Source organism: Microcaecilia unicolor, chromosome 3, assembly GCF_901765095.1.
Source record: "Microcaecilia unicolor chromosome 3, aMicUni1.1, whole genome shotgun sequence".
In the NCBI taxonomy this organism is placed as follows: Eukaryota; Metazoa; Chordata; class Amphibia; order Gymnophiona; family Siphonopidae; genus Microcaecilia; species Microcaecilia unicolor.
In genome coordinates, this window is record NC_044033.1 from 356,186,316 (window position 1) to 356,207,233 (window position 20,918).

The following is a 20,918-nucleotide window of genomic DNA, read 5'->3' on the forward strand; positions in this document are numbered from 1 at the left end:
GGGGGAAGGGATGACGGAATTGTGAAAGGTGTTGGGGCAGGACAGGTAGTAGGCAGGGCATGGGGCACAAAAACAAAAGCTGGTCCAGGGCGCCACAACCTCTTGAGCCGGCCCTGGCTAATGGCACACGTTAGAGCCACGGAAAACCCCCTTGTGCATTATTCCCTATATTAATGTTTGCTTTAGACTGGCTGCAACCAGTCTAAAGGAAACATTCCCATCACAATAAGCTTAGTGCATCAGGCCCTAAGTTATGGAACATATTCATTCCAGATGGGAGATAGCCAATGCCACTCCACAGCTCTATTTCTCTGGGAGCACAATCCAAAAACTAGGATGATGCACAATCACTTTACTTAGTAGTGATTGCTGTTGGAACCTGGGGGACTCCTTGCCCTTACCTTCGGTCTTATATGTCAGACACCAAGGTGTATTTGAGGAAATAAACACACAACACAGGTTACAGCTACAACTAAAGCCAGCTTCATGACAGTCTATCACACAGCTGCAAAAAATCAACAGCTTTGCCAGATCATTCTCTGATCTCGCCTTCTTTAACTGAGCTGCTTTTATTATCAAATTTCAGAATACAGATTCATTCTTTGGCGTGATAATATAATCAGCAACACACTTCCTTTGCCAGGTCCTGTCTGTTCCATCAATAGGTACGCCATATTATATTGGCCCACTCACATCCTTCTTTGGCTACACTACAGACAATTTTTTTTCTGTTTCTTTCATGCCTAGGTTTCAAGGCCTTTTGCAAGTACATTTGGTTCAACACTTAGCCTAAGCCAAGCATTCACAGTTCACAGTCTTCAAGGCCTCAGAAAAACTTAAACTTTCTTCATTATATGGTTGATACAGACTTCCCATTTCTCCATTATCCTATGCTAGACCCCAATTCTCTAGTTCTCCTGGGTTCCCCTCCAGGATTCCTACAACAGCCCCCCCCCCCCCCCCCTTTGATTCTGACCAGAATCACCCACACAAGGGGAGAAAGGCAATTACTCCAACAGAGAAGCAGTAACAACTTTGTCAGGGACAGTCTGCAGCAGCAGCAGCAGCATAGCATTCTAAACAGCAGGAGGGCCAGAAAACACATTCTTACTCATAGGCAGATGATCAAAAGCCCAGCGCTGTTCCAAACAGCGCTCTAAAAATAGCACTGGAACAGTGGGGGACTTTACTGGACCTATCAGAGATAATTGCATGCAAATTTAAGCACACAATTCTCTCTGATCATGGGGTAGAAGTGCTGGAGGATTGTGCCTGAGCTCCCTTATATGGCATAAAGCCCCGCTCAGTGCATGTGCAAGATACTTGCACTAAAAGCCCTGTTTTGCATGCATTTGCATGCTAGTTGCGTTCAGAGCCCGCAAGCGCATTGTTTCACACGCCTGGGGCCTCTGATCATGGGGCAGTAGCAAAATGCAGGTGCTAGTATGGCGCTAACAGCCTCTAGCGACTGCGCTTGCTCCTGATCATCGGCCCATTGGGCACCAAATAGAGCAGAAAACAATCAGTGTAACAATGAAGACTATTACAAAAAGAAGGAGCCATAAAGTCAGGCAATATTAGGCAACCAGCTAGAAGACAAATTTCTATCTTTGTTTCTGTTCGCTAAGGATAAAACACCACATTCCCTCAAATTCCTCACACTCATGCTTGGCTCTAAGGAGCAAATAATCAATGACCAGGCAGTTTTGGATAATCGCTTTCCTCAAACTATGGGTTTCCTGGGTCAAGGCTGTAATGAAAAAAGTAAGGTTTACAGTCTTAACTAAGGCACAAGCGAGATTGGTTAATTCTATATATACATGAAGTGCTAACCCAGGCACAAGCGAGATTGGTTAATTCTATATATACATGAAGTGCTAACCCAGGCACACCAACCATCTTCACGCTGTGCCCACAAATACAGGTCTTAAATCTGGGTAACCAAGCTAGAATTTTATGCTCTCACGTTTAGCATACTACTCCCTAATCCAGAAACTTCCACCTCTGGATGAGGAAATTGGTTAAGATTCTGTCATGAAGCAGTATCTGTTGCAGTAGTCATGGCTCCCACACTTATCAGAAGGTGGTATCTTCTCTTTCTTCACTGCACTTATGCCAGGTCTCACCTTCAGCTGGGCAGTAAGGAGAACAGGGAGAGTCTCTTGAAGTGAGTAAAAATAAGGAACAAAAGATGTAAGACAGGATGAATATACACAGGTTTTTTCCCCTAAAATTTACTATCACTTTCTTTCCAAATTTTTTTCACAAACTTATGGCCCTGTTTACTAAGCTGCGCTAAGGGCACGCTAGCGTTTTTAGCGTAAGCTAAATGCTAAAGACATGTATAAGAATATCTGGGTGGCTCTAGCGTTTAGCGCACAATAAAAACACTAGCACACTTTAGTAAACAGGCCCTTTAGTAATAATCTGAATAATACACATGGGACAATGCTTAATTGGTGCTAAAGGAAAATAATAAACTCCTAAAACACAATCTGGCTGATATTCAGCACTATTTAACCGGCCAGGAACGGTTCCTGGCTGGTTAAATAGAACTTAGCTGGCAAAGTACTAATATTCAGCATGAGATAGCCTGTTATCTCTCCTGAATATCAGTGCTTAGCAACTAACTGGCTAGCCACAAATATTCAGAACTTCACCAGCTAAGTTTAGCAGCCAAATTGGACCGCCTAAATAGCAGTCCTATAGGTGGCTGCTATAAACTTAACTGGCCAGCACTGAATATTAAGTTGGCCCGTTACATTTAAGCCGGCAAAAAAAAAAAAAAAAAAAAAGATATTCAATGCCAGTCACCGAATACCAGGCTCAGCACTGATTGAGGCACTTAGCCAGCCTGCCTCCCACAGGCTGTCAGTCAGAATAAAAGTCCTTATTTGAAAGAAAAACAAAAATCAAGCTATGAAGCTGTACTGTTCAGTCTCATAAATATTTTGTTCCAATTGTAAGATGGTGAGCATGGTGGAAGATGAGCCTGCAACAGTTATTCAGTTCCCTATGGCAGCCGATGAGAAGGTCCTGATGCTACAAATTATGTGGATCCATGTTGAGCTGTGATATTTGGCTATGGCCCTTCTTTGAGAAATTTCAATGGAAACTTGCGCCAAGATACCTTTCACCCAGTCTGGTCTTTTGGGGATAATTTCTCCATGACAAGAATGAATTTCACGTCTTGGTTGTCTAGGTGAGAGAGGTCATCCTTTCTCTGGAGAGACTGTGAATGGAAGGCTTCAACAAATGTTAAATGAGGTTGTGCAAGAGCGCAAAAATACTTCAAATCAGATGGGGTCAAAAGAGCAAAATCAGTTAAAAACACATCTTCATTATTATTTGCAGTGTGGGCCTCATACTTGTTCAGTCCACAGGTCAGTCAGCCTCTGCATAACTTCTGGCAAGCATTTTAATATTATTAGTATCCTTCTCATCTGTCCCAATCTGTATAGCATCCATCTTATCCTTGTCAATGGACCATTCACAGTGTTATCATTTTTAACACAATAATAAATAAGTTTCTCATTACAAGTACATTTTCTCATTTACTCAAACACCTCTTTAACTCTTAACCTTTAACATGCTTGAACTATTCTTCCAAATCCTTCAGCCCCTTCATTTACAGATACAACTCAAACTTTAATCCTCTGACATTGTGGCTTCTGAATTAAGCAACTGTACACAGGAAGTGCAACAAGTAAGCAATACAATTAGAGTTTAAAATTTGATACCATCAGAGAATTAAACACTAAGGGCCCTGTTTACAAAGATGTGTTAGCACTCAGTGCATGCTACAGTTTAGCACATGCTGTGTAGGCACCCACAATATTCCTATGGGCGCCTACACAGTTAACGTACGCTAATTTTTAGCACATGCTAAATGCTAGCACGCCTTTGTAAACAGTGCCCTAAAATAGGTAACATTAATTTTTCTCACATATAATTAAAGTTTAAATTGCTGAATCATTTCAAATTGTCAAACAGTATTTCTATTGTTCTTATTACAGGGTTCAAGACCATAAGACCTCATCACAACTTTCAGGTAACTACATACAATTTAAAAATTAAATTTTTACATCCTCTTTTTCATTTTTGGCTAATTTAGCTCTCATCAAGAACTTGACGCTTTGTTGTCCCTTCTTATCTTCCAGAACATAAAAAATCTTGGATGTGGGATTTCAAACAGGTATGTCTTCCCCCCCCCCCCCCCCCCCCTTTCTCTCCTCTCTCTACTGGCCCAAATACCTCATTATTTAGGCCCAGTCCAATTCTTTATAGCAGGATACGTTGGCCGGCTTCAAAAATCTTTGGCACCACAGGGCTGATCATCTTTTCTTCTGGTACCTACTCCCTAGCTTAACAAACTCAAAAAAAATCCTAAACTCTAACTAGGCCTGTGCAAATAAAATTTTTTTTAAAAGATGCAGTTATTTTCCTATCTGCCTTTCTGCAAAATCAATGGAATAATTAGGAACCCTGCCTACACCAACCAACCCGTTATCTATCTACTCAACTGGTACTTAAACCTGCACTGTCAAACCCTTCAGAGCATGAGCTCTGCACACAAAACTCTCCTTTACTGTTAACACGTCTCTACTGCATGCCAAATATACCATTACTTCCAGGGCTTTTTTTGAGGGGGTACTGAGTACTGGCACCTTTTCTATTGTCTGCTAAAATTGACCCATGGTCCCCAAGTGTTAATGAAAGATTTCAGGCTCTACACTACAATTCTGCCTTGTCATAGATTCTGTGACTGGTTGCAGGGGGCCTGGCTACTGTAGTGTGGGTCTCTCAGTGATCACCCCATTCCTGAAGGGTGGCCTGGCATTTGAGTCCTGGCACCTTTTTTGGTAGAAAAATGCACTGATTACTTCACACCAGACTCATTTTCCACAGCACAAACACACACAGCAGGCTTCAAAAATTTAACTAAGTCACATAATTCTCTACTTCCACAGACAAGCCTTTACTTAAAATATACTTTTCTCGTTCCACACATCTTTCCTTCACAGCACTACCCACCTAACTACCAGGTACAATAACAGCAGCTTTTAGAATGTTTTGCCCTGTTACCAGGGCAACCAGTAGACAGGTGTGTGCCTGAAACAGCTCTCTGTAGCTTGCAATCCCTACCCCACAACTACACAAAAAGCTTTCTAAAAATAGGGTTATTCTAACCCTACAGGGTTACATTTGTTTAAAAACAGTACATTGTAAGTCTCCCCCCCCCCCCCCCCCCCCACAATCAAGGGAAGAGGAAAAAGGACTTCCTTAAAACTGCTCTCAGTTAGATTTTAGTCATGCCGGAACAAAAAGAACCATGCACTCCATTAGCAGATTAGCAGTGTTCCTGTGCTGCTTCCCTTTCCCTAGGCCAGAAAGAGAACAAAGGGTAAGAGGGTTGGACAAGGTGCAGGTACAGAAGGGGAAGAACTGGACACGAGCACCCTGGGGGATTCCCCCTTCCAAAAAAAGAACTAATCAGTCCATGTGGCCCCTCACCCCCCAACCCAGAATGTCTGTGGGTGCTAAAGTCCCAAAAATGCCTACAGTACCTGAATGTAACTTGCCTTGAAAAGGTGTCCGCTAAATCCAAATCTAGCCTTAAAACTGCCTCTTAGGGATTCCATTCAAGAAAATTGTCTTTGGGATCCTTTTTATTAAGCTGCGGTAAGCACTAACGCACAATTACTGAAGCAAAAAAGCTTTATCACTGGATGCGCTCAGGCGTCCCACAGTAATTTTGTGATCAGCATGCACTTCCCACACCCTAAAAAGAAAAAAAGATTTTAATTTTTAGCGCTGAGGGCGGGTCATGGGTGGAGAGTAGGCTAATTGGTTAGTGCAGCTACATTGTCACTTGCTAAATGATTAGCGCAAGAGCCCTTACCGCCTACAAAATAGGTGGCCATAGAAGCTCACACACTAATGGCCACACACTAAGGCGGTAATTTCAGATTTGGTGCGCACCCCATAACGCATGGATGAATTACTTATTTATTTCCTCCTAACACATGGTAATCGGCACATGCCAACCAGTCACCGAGAGTGTAGCATTTGAGCCTTTACCGCTAGATCAATGGGTGGCGTTAAGGGCTCAGGCTGGTTTTGGGTGCTCGCTGGTTTCATTTTTACCGCAGGCCCTTTTTCCCATCCCATTAAAACAAACAAAAAAAAAAACATTTTTTGTAGATGTGGTAAAAACTGGCCCAGCACACACCCAATACATGTGCCTACACTACCGCAGTTCACTTTTTACCGCAGCTTAGTAAAAGTGCCCCTAAGGCAGCCCTGAATGCTATACAAAAAGAACCAAAGCTCTATCTTTAAAAAAACTGGTTAAACCAAACGCATGGATGAATTACTGTGTATATAATACTCTAGCACACACAATCTTATTCTCTACCAGCCTTTATTGCATTCTTTTATTTACATAATTTATAGTCCGCATGATCTATTGTATCCTCGGCAGACTACAATTAAAATATCCATAATTAATAAACAAACCCATTTAGACATAAAACAAGTCAATTAACAATCCCACATTCACTAATATACCTTAACTCCATTGCCTGCTTACAACATTTATTAACTTCTTCAGCCTTGTTCCTAATAGAAATAGTAATACTCTCAGCTCTAGCACAAGAAAAATCTGCAGTTTCCAATCAATGCACTTACATATCTAAATACTACAACTTCTTAGTCAGATTGATAAGTCTGCTGAAGATTTTTCATTCTTAAATAAATCCAGTGATTATATTTTCTCAATTTGTCAGGCAAGCTATTCCATAATTTTGGTTCCATTACTTTAAAGGTAGATAAACTATATTCCTCCAATATAATTTTTCGGAAGGAGGGTATTTCTAACAGGCTCATTGTGGCACAGCTTAACAATCTAGAAGGCTAATAGGAGAGAATCTTGTTTAAAGGCAAAAAAAGACAGAAATACAATCTTAAACCTAATTCTCTGTTCAAACAGTTACTAATTTAAATCTTTTAATTTCAGAATCCTTTGCATTAAATAACAGCATAAAAAAACAAAATATATACATACAAGGTCATCATTTTCTCATACGAGTGCCTTGAGGTTCAAGATTCACCTGTATACACTTAGAAGTTGGGGATGGGATTACTCATCACACAATTAAATAAAATTATCATCTCAGCTTGCAATATCAACCATAGCACCAACTCAGACACCCCAGAGGCATGTCTAAACTGATAACAGAGCTCAGACAAAAGCAGTGGAGTATTTTAAACAACTGAGTTTATTTTTTAGAAAAAAAACATTATAAAAGATTTGAAATTGCACATCACATATATACTTTCAACTGATATACGTAAGACAGTACCGTTTGACAGTAAAACATAATCCCAATTTTAATATGTTTGTCTGAATTTACAAACATGACAATTTACAATGTTTAAATAAAGGACAATGTAGTGTAATTTTTTATTAGGGTTTCCTCCAACTACTCTCTTTACCCAATACACAACTATTCAATATGTAAAGCAAAAACAATTAAGATTTTTACTTTTTTTTTTTTTTAAATTGGAGACAATGTTTTTTTAAAGACAGACATATTAGCCCTTGTATAGTATAAAACAAAACTGCAGAGGGCCGGGTCCTTATGCTGCCATTGCAGTGTTTGGTTTGTTAGGGGCAGGAATGGATGTGCCAAAGACAAGCTGAATCTAGGCCTAGGGAGGGAAGAAGATGGCTGCTGGTACCAACAACCAGTGATGGCAAAGCGTATACCCTAAAAGAAGCCCATAGGTCAAGGAGGGTCCCTGAAACTGCCCAAGTAAGCTGTCTAGAGACAAGTGGAAAATAGGGAAGCATCAAAAAGACAAAATTGTACAAGGTTAACTTGAAAAGAGCATGTAGTATGCCCACCGCCTTTGAGTTTACCCAATCCTCCTGAAAAGAACAAAAAATGATGTAAATGCCAACATGTTTTTGTTTGAGAGGAAGAAAAAAAAAAAAGGACCGTCTACCTTGCTTGGAGGAATCTTGGTTACATGGTAGAATGTTTTTCATCAGGTTATACTTTACCTCAAGCAATGTTTACAGTCTTAAGATTACTAGAAAAAGACCACTCTCAAGGCAGAGCAATGGGAAAGCCTAGAGAAACAATCCCATATTACAGTCTGCAATTTTCATCTCTCTCTCCTGCAGTTCTTGTCTCCATGTTGGGTTAGATTCCCCATGAAATGAGGTGGTGGAGCAAAACAATTATGCTCTTTAAAAAGAAAGCTCAGAGAATAAAGCCCTTATGACCATTTTAAAAAATGGACCTCAATAAACCCTTATGAATTTCCAGCAAATTTTTTTAAACTTCTATAATTCTCAATTTACTCATGAGTACTCCCTTAACAAATTCTAACATGAATGACAAAAATGCAGCTTATAATTAAAAAAAAAAAATAAACAAAAATACAAAAAAAGTTAATGACCACGGGACATTAGACCTTTTATTACTAAAGCTGAAAATGTCCAAAATCAGAAGACTGCATTAAAGTCCACAGGGAGTGGAGTAGCTGCCTAATGGTAAGTGCAGTGGGCTGAGAACATGGGGAACTGGGTTCGATTCCCACTATAGCTCCTTGTCACCCTGGGTAAGTCACTTAGAACTAGATTCTACATATCACACCTAAAAAATTGGCACCAAAATGAAATATACCTAGGTGTATTCTATAAAGCGCACCTAAATTTAGGCGTACTTTATAGAATGCGCAGAGCGCCCATCCGCGTGAATAAATTTAGTCACAGGCAGTTATGTCAAGTAAAACCTGGTGTAAATGGCACAACATCTAAATTATGCGCGGACCAGGTGGATTCTATAACCACGCGCATAGATTTTAGAAATGTCCACAACCCGCCTATTCGACGTCCATCATCATGCCCCCTTTTCAACTATGAGACTTAGAATTTAAGTGCATCACTTTATAGAATACGCTTAGACAGTTTTGCACTTAAATTCTAATTAATGTCAATAATTGCTTAAGTGGTAACATATCAGCGCTGATTGGCTTGTTAAGTAATTAAATTGCACATGCAAATCCAGAATAAAACTGGATTTGCATGTGCAACTTAAGTCGTGCTATATAGAATCTGGGATTTAACCCTCCATTGCCCCAGGTACAAAAACTTAAATTATGAATCCCCTATAGACAGAGAAAGTACCTGCATATACTAAAGGATCAATATTCAAAGTGATTCAACTGGCCAGAAATGGCTCCTGGCCTATTAAATTAACTGTTTGAGGCAAACCAGCCAGCAGTACCTAACTTAACCGGTTAGTGCTCAAATCATCACTGGCTGGTCAGCACTTGGCCAGTCACCGCATAAATAGAACTGCATAAAAAAAAGTCAGTCTTATCTTTATGCAGTGCCCCATATTGCACTTAACCAGCTATAGTGTAGCTGGCTTCAATGCTGAAGCCCAGACATGGCCCCCAACACTGAATTTCCAGGCATCACGCTGGCGGCAAACAGCAAAACGCTGAGCATCACCGGTTGAATATCGATTCCTAAATATAAACTGCTTTGGTTGTACCACAGAAAGGCAGTATATCAAATCTGTACCCCTTTAGAACCCATACAACTCACAAGTCACTCAGGAAACTGAAACGTAATGATTCTGTACATATCTGTAGATTTCTTCAAAAAAACAGACATTTGTATAAAGTACAACACGAAGCCAGGCTGGGTGAGACCTGTAACCAATCAGTGACACAGTGAAATAAATGTAAGTAGAATCAACCAGTAAGTCAGTGGACCCTAAAACCTAAGTAAATACTATGCACAAACAGGAGCAACATTAGTTTATAATCTGCGCACCAGCAATGCGACTGCCCCGCCCATGTCAAAAGGGTAAGGCTCGATACTTGCTCACGACATGCCCTGAAAACAAAAAAACAAAAAAAAAACATATCCTAAGCTGCACTCTGCTTCCCCCTCCAATCTGCTATCAGGTTTTCTCAACCTCTTACTGTTGAAATAAAATACATCTGCCAGCCTGGCATCAATAACCTGCTTACTTGATAACAGTTATAGTGTGGCTGACTTTCAATGCGTTCTTCTCAAACACCCAAATTGAGCCACTGTAGTTAAGGGATGCAGATTCTATACCACAAAATGTTTTGAAACAAAAAAAATAGATATAATTTTATCAGTATACTATAGATAATGTATTTTGAATGACATGTAGCAACACCTGGGAGAGCTAAGGTTATTTGATCTCCAATGACAACTAGATGTGGTCCAGTTATATACCATAAATTACCCAAAATGACAGTGTTTTGGAAAACAAAATTACTCTAAAGTTGCTGCTCTGTTTTGAGCAAAAGACACAGTAAACGCTTATTTTTGTGTACCTTGACCCTGTGTTATTCATAACCTAACTACTCCTGAAAATTAAGTGAAACCAGAAGGGGGAAGCAAGTTAACAGCCCATCAGCTTGTTTTAGTACTGTCTTTCCAGTCTTTAATCTCTTACAAGTGGGAGCAAATTGTTAGGCGTCACAACTTTTGTACATTGGCAGATGGAAAAACAAAAAGGTTCATCAATACAGCACTGTACAAATGAATCCATGCTAAGTGGTACATCTGGAAAAGGGGGGGGGGGTGGAAAAAGCTATCTAAAATTCTACTACTAAACAAAAAGCTATTTTAATAACTTTGCATTAGAAACACACATTTGCATAATCCTCCCTCCCCCAGAGTCTCTCTCTTTGAAGGTCAATGGAACCGTACCAGGTTTCTTCTCTTCCTTATAACATTTAGGGGGATGTGTAGAAATATTTGGTCTTCACGTTGCCCATGAGCTCATCCTCATAGCTGGGGAGACAGCAGAAGAGGACAGCACAGCCAAACATAACAATGGTGCTGCTCCAGCCAAAACCATAGGTCCAGCTGTACAGGTACCTGTAGTCTCCTGTGACCAGTTCTAGTGTGTACTTCGATGGGTAGATGACAAGGGCAATAATCTGGCATGCAACTGAAATAAAAGAGAGCATAATTGTGGTGAGTAATCTACAACCCAATGCAGGTCTACATCAACACTTGCTCAATGCACAGCTTCCAAAGTCCAAAGGGTATATCGAAAGGAATACCTTCACTGGGAATTCCATTCAAAACAGAGCACCCACTTCAGCCTGTAAATACCTAGGGGTGCATCCACACCACCTCCCCAAAGCACAATTTTCCTCAGCATGAGACACAGTAAGGTTTGGGTGCAGTCATTTGCCATGGATTCCGTTAACACTGTGGAAGGTGAACATGAACCTGTATCTACCCAAATGCTAGACCCCTCAAAACTGACTTTCTTCTCATTGCTTTGTTGTGCCTTCCATCAAAGATATGCTGCCCCTCCTGTGGGCAATCCATGCTGCTCAAATAGGCAACTAATTTCACCTTTCAAAACTTGCTTACATGGAAAAAAAAAGAACCCATACATTTTCAATAACAGGTCAAACAGCAAAGGCAAAACCAACAAGCAGTGAGGAAACAAAAAATGAGGAAGCCAAAGCAGGATAGTGAAGTCTTTATTGCTTCCAAAGTACTGCAAGCGTATTGTCAAAAGACTCGACGTGGCCATGTTTCGACTGACGCCTTTATCGGGTACCTTGACAAACACAGTGCAACAAATGTAGCATTCAAGGAAGATACAATGTTGTTAGCATCAATCTCAGCTGTGCCGTGCAGCACCGTACGGTCATCAAACAAGCAATGTTTCACACAGCTGAGACTGATGCTAATAACATTATCATCTTCCTTGAACGCTACATTTCTTGCACCGTGTTTATTGAGGCTCCTGATGAAGGCACGCCAACCGAAACATGGCCGTGTCCAGTCTTTCAACTATACACTTGCAATACTTGGGAAGCAATAAAGACTTCACTATCCTGCTTTGGCTTCCTCATCTCTTGTTTCCTCACTCACTGTTGTTGGTTCTGCGTGTATTCATGAGGATTGGAGTTTCTCCTTCTTCTGTTTGTCAATCAGCAAAGGTACATGTGTAATTTAAGTTCATAATCAATCTCCTTTTCAATCATTTGCTTCAGCTTTCCTATAATATTATGGCATTCTTTCTCTACTTCCTTTTTTGAAAATTGTAAACCGCTTTGCTTTACTTGTTAAAATAAGTGGCACAAAGTGCAATAAACATACTGAATACCATTCAAAAATAAATAAATAGTGGGCACCCACAGGCATTGAGTGGAGGAAAATCCTTTGCTCCTCCCCCACCAAGATCCTACCATCATTTAAACATTCCCTTTCCCCCCCACCAACCTATCACTCTCCTGTTAAGCAGTCAGGTCTTGAATAGCAGGAAGACTGAAAATTCAGCATGAGGCGCACAAGCCCTCACATGCTAGCTGGCCCAAAATGGCCACACTCCTCTAACACTTCATGCTACTAAGAAAACCTGTACAAGAGGAGAAGCAGCAGCAGGCTTGTTGCCACAGGGCCTACCAGCATGTGAGGGTTCACAGGCTCCACCCTGAATTCTATCATCAATTTTGCAGATGCTGCTCAGAATTCAGGCCACTTAACGGGACAGTGACACCGCAGTGACCTGCCCTGACTAAGGCATGGTAGTGGCAGCAGTGCTCTGGCAGCTCTGAAAACTTGATGCTGGAGGCAGTTGTTTATACATGCTTATGCCTAAATGTAGGCCTGTAAACAGGTAAAACAGAAATAACTCCATATTTAAACCCAAACTTATGCCCCCCCCCCCCCCAGAACATCTCATATTGCTTCCCACATGTGCATTTATTTATTTTTATTTTGTTCCATTTATATCCCACATTTTCCCACCTATTTGTAGGCTCAATATCTAGTCAAATTTATATGTTCTGAACTTACACAGATCAGGTGACTGAAAAATCCACTTCAGCGCATATAGGAGAGACTCTCGCACAATTATGTGGAGGGGCATTTTCGAAAGGACGTCCAAGTCAAAATTGGGACGTTCTGCTCATAACATCCAAAACACCATCCATCTCGCAGCCATTTTTGAACAGGAAATAATGTCAGGATGTCCAAAACGAACAGCCATTTTACAAATTGAAACGTCTAAATTATGAGTATCAAAAAGCCATTGAAAAGGATGTCTTGTCTGGCAGCATTTTTTCATAAATGGTCACAAAGACCTCCTTGAAGAGAAGAGGGGGGCAGCCTAGTGGTCAGTGCAGTGAACTGTAAATCAGGGCACCCAGGTTCATATCCTCTACAATTCTTATTTTAAATACTGAGCCCTCCAGAAACAGGGAATATCTACTGTACACCACCTCAACAGCATTCAGGCTTGCAGGTGTCAAATATTTAAGTACAGTGTATATATGTCTGTTTCTAGATGGCTCACAAGTTAAAGGGAAAAAAAAAAAAGGAGAGCTGAGTGGAAATTGAACCTGGGTTCCCTGGTTTACAGTCCACTGCACTGACCACTAGGCTACTCCAAAGACCTGCTTTCTGCTTTGTTCAGAATGTCCATAAGACATAAGCATCGCCACACTGGGAAAGACCAAAGGTCCACCTAGCCCAGCACCCTGTCTCCGACAGTGGCCCATCCAGGTCACAATCACCCAACAAGATCCACGGAGCAAAGCATTTTGTACTGCTTGTCCCAGGAATAGTGGATTTTTCCCTACATCCATTTAATAACATTCTATGGCCTTTTCCTTCAGGAAGCTGTCCAAACTTTTATTAAACTCTGCTAAGCTAACCGCCTTAACAACAATCTCAGGCAACAAATTCCAAGGTCAAATTATGCGCTGAGTGAATAAAAATGCTCTCTTATTTGGACCCCCCCAAGCTCCAAAACGCTTACGCCTTCCACCGATCCTGTCTCATTACTATGTAACCCAACCTACGCTATCCACCGATCTTAACTGTCTCTTTAACGTGTCACCCAACCAACAGCTGAATGTAAGCCACATTGAACTGAAATTTGTTTTTAGATAATTGTGGGATAAAAGAATGAATAAATAAATAAATTAAATAAAATAAAATAAATAAAAATGGTTGCTGTTACTGCCAAAGGCATCGGGACTGCAGGTCCTGATGGTGAGTCAGAAGCAGCTTCAGACATCGAGAGAATCCCCTGACCCCTCCCCATTTCCACTCAAATGGCCAGTCACATTGAGGACAGAGGGAACCAAGCAGCTGTGCTGCCGACTACCACAGACAGGACAGCACTGCCCTGCCTGCATGCATGCATGGGCCTACTCTGAGCGCCTAGTGCCAAATGTGGCCCAGAACTCGGAGAGCTTCTACCCCCCCCCCCCACCCCCACCCACAACCGGCTCTCAGGTTTTGGTTTCTCTTTTTTTTTTTTTTTTTTTTAACTAGTCTTATTCCCCTGAAAGCAAGGGAATAATGCTGGTCCAGGCAGCCCAGCTAGACTGAAAAAAAAAAAAAAGGATTGCCTATGGACTGCCTGGAGAGGGGGCCTCCCAAAGGGGTGTGGGAGGGCGGGAGGGGAATGAAGAACCAGGGTCTCATAGGGTCCGAGCTGAGAACATCACCATGTTATCACCCATGGGTGATGACTGGTGACTGTGGAGCCGAGCTCCATGGTGTAACTGGCTGGGAACTAGGCCAGGGACCCAGGTGCATCAGTTCACATAACCTACCATCTGCTGGAGGTAGAGAAAATACTGGAGTTTTCCACACAGCACCAGCCCTTATACCAGTAATGCCACTAGGAAAAAAATAAGTCAGTTTCTTTAGCTCCATCTGCTGGTAGGAAGGTGAAACAACCCAATCATGCAGGATGGTGAAGCTGGACACTAAGGGGCTGATATTTAAAATTATTTGTCTGGAGCTAGCCAGGTATATATTCATTGACACTTAGGGGCCCTTTTATCAAGCTGTGGTAAAAGGGGTCCTGCGCTAGCGGCAGGGGCCGTTTTTGCCGTGCATGCTGAGGCTCTTTTTTACCGCAGCGGGTAAAAAGGCCAAAAAAAAAAAAGAAATGGCCATGTGGTAAGATTTCACTTGCTGTGTGGCCATGCAGGATGGGGGAGCACTTACTGCCACCAATTCAGGTGGCGTTAAGGGCTCCTACGCTAACCCAGTGGTAACTGGGTAGCACATGGCGCTGCCCGAATAACGTCAGGTTAGCGCCTGCGGAAATGTTTTTTTAGTTCCGGAAATGCCACATGCTGGGGGTGGAACTACCGCCGGCGCCCACATTGGGCCAGAAGTAGCTCCAGACAGGCATGTGGTAAGCCAGCGGTGGGCTTATTGCTGCTTTGTAAAAGGGATCCTTAAGCAGATAGTGCTTCAGCACCTAGGCTGAAACCGGCTCTTTTGTGAGCAGTCCAGGGGCAGAACTGGCACTTATCCAGTTACATATCAATAGCCAGCACTTAATCAGCCAAGTTAACAGAGAAATAGGACTGCATAAAACACAGTCCTATCTTGATCCAGTTTAACTTATCCGATTAAGTGTTATCTGGCAATGTATGACCAGATATTCAAAAAACACTGATCACAGCTGACGAATAAGAGTCTGATCTTTTATACTTTCTTAGCTTTTCCAGTTCTGGATATATATTACTATAAGTGGTACGTGTTCTATGGTTTTCCTTAGATGTTTTAAGTGAGGACATTTTTTTTTTTTAGATGATTTTAGGGAAATAGTGGTAGATTTACTTTAAAGAAAAGGGCTAAGCGTAGTAATCAGACTTTAGGGTAGGGGAGGGGAAAAAACCCCAGGGGTGTCATCTTACCGCAAGCTCAACCTGTCCAACGCCTCATCAGATGCTCTGGTGAAGTATTTACATCTTTTGAACTCTTTCAATTTCATAGGAAGTCTCAGTTCATAGAGAAGTAGAGAATTCAAAATAGAAAAGATGCAACGAAATAGAAAGCAAATCGACTCAAGTCAGGAACATGAAGGGGGGGCTGGTGGGGGGAGATATAAACACAGCTTTACATCTCAGGACCTAGGACAAGCAAAGTGTAACATATGGCCTGGGATACCTAAACTGTAACTTGTTGAGTATGGGTTTGAAATGGTTAGTTCAGTGGGCTGAGAATGTGGGGAACCGGGTTCAATTCCTACTGCAGCTCCTTGTGACTCTGGGCAGGTCACTTAAGCCTCCACTGCCCCAGGTACATTTTGCAACCTGATACAATCAATGGTACTATAAGCCATTTAGGCTACTGCAATGGAATTTACGCGGGATGCAAAGAACAAAGAAACTTCAGACTACTCAAAACACGGCAGCTAGACTTACCTGTGGAAAAACACGATACTAAAGCGCAAAGCCCCTCCGCGAAAAACTACACTGGCTCCCAATCAAAGAATGCATTGCTTTCAAAATCTGCACTCTGGTTCACAAAATTATCTACGGCGAAGCCCCGGGATACATGACAGACTTGATCGACCTACCACCTAGAAACATATCCAAATCAACACGAACCTATCTGAATCTGCACTACCCAAGCTGCAAAGGACTTAATAAAATAAATAAATAAGTACCTGTATACAACATGTAAGCCACTTTGGCTGTATCACAGAAAACCAGAATCAAACCCATAACCCCTAATTTAAACCCATCAAACTGTTAAAATACTATAGTGCAACATTTCTTGATTTAGCCTTCCAGCTTGGAGCTGCTTTTAGCCTTCCTACCAAAATGAAGCTAAACCTTAGGTACAGTATCCAGGGGCTGGCAATGCAGTTTGCATAAGGATCACACATCTGCCACTCTCATAGCCTCTTTCACAATCTGAGGCATTTGTGCTTTGAACCTGCAGTCTAAATTGGTACTAAGCTGCCCTCAGGGAGGCCTGGATGAAAAGGAAAATAAAACACAAAAAAGGCAGGGAATGAGTTTGTTTGCAGACACGTAGAATAGCTCATCTTTTGTCCAAGGATTTAATGTCCAAAAAAAAAAAAAAAACTTTTCAAAAAGGAACAAAAACTACACACAAAAAGGAGCAAAGCCTGTGCAAAAGCAGAAATGTTTTTGCTCCATTTTCATTGTTGAGAATTTTCTTTGGCAGTTTCTTCCTGCTCTTTCTGGTTTCCAGCTCAAACGGAGTCAGACTCTGTACCGACTGGGGGTGGTTCCCTGTTCTGTATTATATTTCCACCACAGTAAGGTTACTTGAGCAAGGGACACAAACCATGACTCCCTCTGAGACCTGGCAATCAGGAACCCTAAGTTTGACCACTAGGTGCTACTATTGACAACAGCTGGTACCCCCCTCCTCCCTGGCATCTGAATGTTGCCTGTGGATCAAACTCAGTCCTTCACACCACTAAGCCACCAGGCCAGCTCATAAAATGAAGCATTTTATGGACATTAGAATTATTCTAGCTTTCCAGCAGGAACAGCTGAGAGGTTGTTGGACTTCCTATCTTCCCTAGCTCTCTCCAAATTCATCCCCACCCTCCCATCCCTACTTCTTTTTGGCCGAGAGATGAAATCCTGCTTTTCCCGCTGATATTGCTTGTGATCTTGAGCAAGTCATTTCAGTTTTCATTGCCTCAATATTAAACTTTGATTGTAAGTCCTCTGGAGCAGGAGCCTACCAACTGAACCCTTCCTTGAATTCAGGTGTGGAAATAAAAGTAATAAAATCCAAATCCAGAAATAGAACCAATTCCTCCTCAAAGATTGAAGTGCAAATTCTGGTCATGTTTTATTCAGAATGCAACAATTATTTCCAGCTGCACCAGGCAGAGCAGCACATGAAAGCACAAAAAAAAAAAAAAAAAAAAAAAAACACACTCCTACACTCAGACCGAAGCAACAGAGGTGTAGCTAAGCGGGTCACCAGGGGAGCAACCGCTTCCCCCAAACGGACTTCCGCCAACACCTACTGTGTTTAAAATACATGCCCGCGCCGTCAGCAGTCCATTCTCCGCTCCCCCCATGCCCTCAACCTGGCTACACTTCTGTGAAGCAACACCACAGAAACAAAATGTGAGCAAGTCTATCTGGAAACTGTAACATCTGTGGATCACTGTAGTCGCTCTGCCTGTGTCATGTATAACTAAAATCAGATGATCTACTAGATGCAAAATTAAAAGTTACAGCAACTAGGAAGGAAAAAGGTGCAGGAGAAACCTGGCTGTAATCCTCTTGCTCCCATTTATAGGGAACTTGGCATACATTGAGCCACACAGCACATGTACCCACTTGCTTTGAAGGCGCTGTTTACTGTAAAGCCTTGTAGGAACGCCTTTCACATGCCTAAATAATTCTAATCCTCTAATATTTCAACTGCACAGGAACTTTCAATTCACATGCCTAACATTTAGTTAGGCTCATAACTCAAGAGTTATGGACGTGAACTGAAGAGCAGGAGAAAATGTTCACAAAACGACATCCAAGGTAATCAATGTTAATTCAGAGCATGTTTTTCAAAGCAGCTGGGAATCAGGAAAAAAAAGTTAAGTTGGGAAGGAGAAGGGGAACAGCCACCCTGGGGTAGTTGCAAATACAGGCCCAAAGGACCATATCTCAGCCCTGCTTACATGCGAGTCAGAAACCCAAAGGAGCAAAAAAAAAAAAAAACACCCTGATGTTTCACAATCACAATTAGCACCAACTTCAGTGCTACGGAGTTTTAAGTTATACCAGGGTATTCAGCGGTGCTGAATATCCAGATATAAGCCACCTGCAGAACTTATCTGGGTATGGCTGGTACTTGGATAAGTACTTAGGCTAGTTATAACAGCTATTTTGCTGGCCTACCTTATCCAGATACTTTGTGGGTGGCGGGGCTGAATAGCACCCACAGCTAGATAAGTTCTGCCTCTGGCTATGCCTTAGCTCCACCCCTAGACAGCGCCAGATCGGCCGGTAATGATTTGCAGCAGTATGATCTGGATAATGCTCATACCTAGATAAGTGCTACTGAATACCCGAAAAATCTCTTTCTTCTATATATGGTTCTTATTTTTTAATCATGCAACCAAACTTGGCTTAGAAAAAAGTGAACTGTATTCCTGCCCCTCCCCCAGCTGCATTAACCACAATTTCAAATTAAATAAAATATGTCTGTACTTGTAAAAGTCTTACCAGCAAGAAAAAGCAGGGCTCCAATCAGTCTCATCACGCCAATCTGTGGCACGCACAAGGCTACAAAGGAGAGGAGGAAGCAGATGACGAGAATTATAAAGCCAATGAGCAGCATGGCGGCTGTGGCTCTACCCCAGGCTGAAAGAAAACAAAGTACACATGGCATAAAGAAATAGCAAAGGCATACTTTTATCTTCACCATATATCTCTGTTTGAGGCAAAACAATAAAGAGAGGAGGAGTGAAAGGAGAGAAATCGGCTGAAGGGTGGTTACTTTGGGCTTTTCTCTCTGGGAGGACTCCTCTCCTCACACCTGCAGATGAATGCACATCTGAAAATAGAAATCCAGCTTCAGCTTTGCCAGGAATCACCTTGTCACTAGGCCACTCTAACACAGCAGCACTGCCTTACACCGAAGAGGAAGCACCCCCTCTGACCAGTTCAGCTAAAAAGCCACTTTCTTAAAATAGGACTAAACTCAGTTCTGGTCACTGAAGAGCTGGGATCAAATGTAACACCATTGTATAACCAGCCTTCTTGAAAACTTTATAGTAAGAGTGAAGAGCGCAACACCAGTTATCTGTTTCTGGCAAAACAAATTCTCTGTGCTATCAAAATCAATTTAGGATTCATTCAGTGTGTGAATGTATTGAACTAGCCTTAGCTGTAGGTCCTTGGTACAGTATAGGTGCAATTTTACAGTTTAACACACATGAAAAAGGCCTCTGCTAAATTAGTCCAAAAGTCATACACACAAAAAGCATGTGCTATGAAAAGGCAGTGCGTACTTTAATGTCATCCCAGCATTGGTGTCTCCAGGTGCAGTTTGGGTGAAGCACAGAAAGTGTCAGAAATGACGCGTGTACATTTACGCTGTCAAGTGGGTATAAATGTGCACAACGGAATTTTAGCCACAATTTCTGCTCCTTTTGTAAGGGTCTCTTAGAAAGACATTGGTGCCTGTGTCTTTATAAACCGGAAAAGGTATTACCCGGCCTCCCATCGTAGGTGACCTATTATAAAATTACACTCTGCATGTAGTTGAGAATCTATTAAAAAATTTTACACCCCGCCTAACACTAAGTGCTTCCAAAATAGATAGAACTGTGAAACACTGGCCAACGTTGGGGACAGTCAATCTGCTCAAAAAGCTAAGTTTTGCTTTAAAAGGGTTTTTTGTGTGTAAAGAAAAGACAAAAAGCTTTGAATAATTAAATATTAAGATGCTTTATACTTATATACATTATGGAAGGTGGACGGCTTTTCAGCCAGTGATGTAAGCTGTAACAGGCAGAACTTATTATAAAACGGAGGCTTTCCCTTCCCACTAAGGTGGAGGTTCAAGAGGATTATTATAATACTGAACACATATTTGAAGTTTTTAATGTTGATGGAGAATTACTTCACTCCTTCTCAGTTAAGCTTGTGCTTCCAAAATAGATATTCATAAATTTATCCACTCACAAAACATACAACTAATACATAAAGATAACCTGAAATTGGGAAACCTTCCAGCTAAATATTCAAAAGCATTCAGTTGCCTCCCTGCTTACAAAGTCGTGCTAGTATCGAACCACCAGCCGCTAGCACAGCTTAGTAAACAGGGGAGTAAGTGTCGGAAGAAACATCTACTACCGTACTACAATCTAGAAGAGAGTTACACAGCCAAATAATAAACAGGTAGAGTGTCAGTGGGAGCCTTTCCCCAGTTGCCTTGTAGCAGTCTCTGCTATCTGGGATGTCTATCTTATGGGAGACTGAAAGCAAACTACACATATTACAGACCCTCAGATGTATTACAGGTAATAAGAAGAGGTTGTCATTTGTTATGCTGGTTCCTTTCTTTCTGAACT

At 41.6% G+C, this 20,918-nt stretch overlaps 1 protein-coding gene across 1 annotated transcript in view; it reads right to left on the reverse strand.

The window, feature by feature from the left end:
* Positions 1–10,166: 10,166 nt before the first annotated feature.
* LOC115466932 (p53 apoptosis effector related to PMP-22-like) overlaps positions 10,167–20,918 on the reverse strand; it is a 32,645-nt gene continuing 21,893 nt past the window's right edge. Inside the window, exons 2-3 of the mRNA XM_030198523.1 lie at positions 19,066–19,203; positions 10,167–11,015 (exon numbers count right to left, since the gene is read on the reverse strand). Of these exons, the coding sequence (XP_030054383.1) occupies positions 10,798–11,015; positions 19,066–19,203 (356 nt within the window). The 3' untranslated portion in view covers positions 10,167–10,797. The remainder of the gene's footprint in view (positions 11,016–19,065; positions 19,204–20,918) is intronic.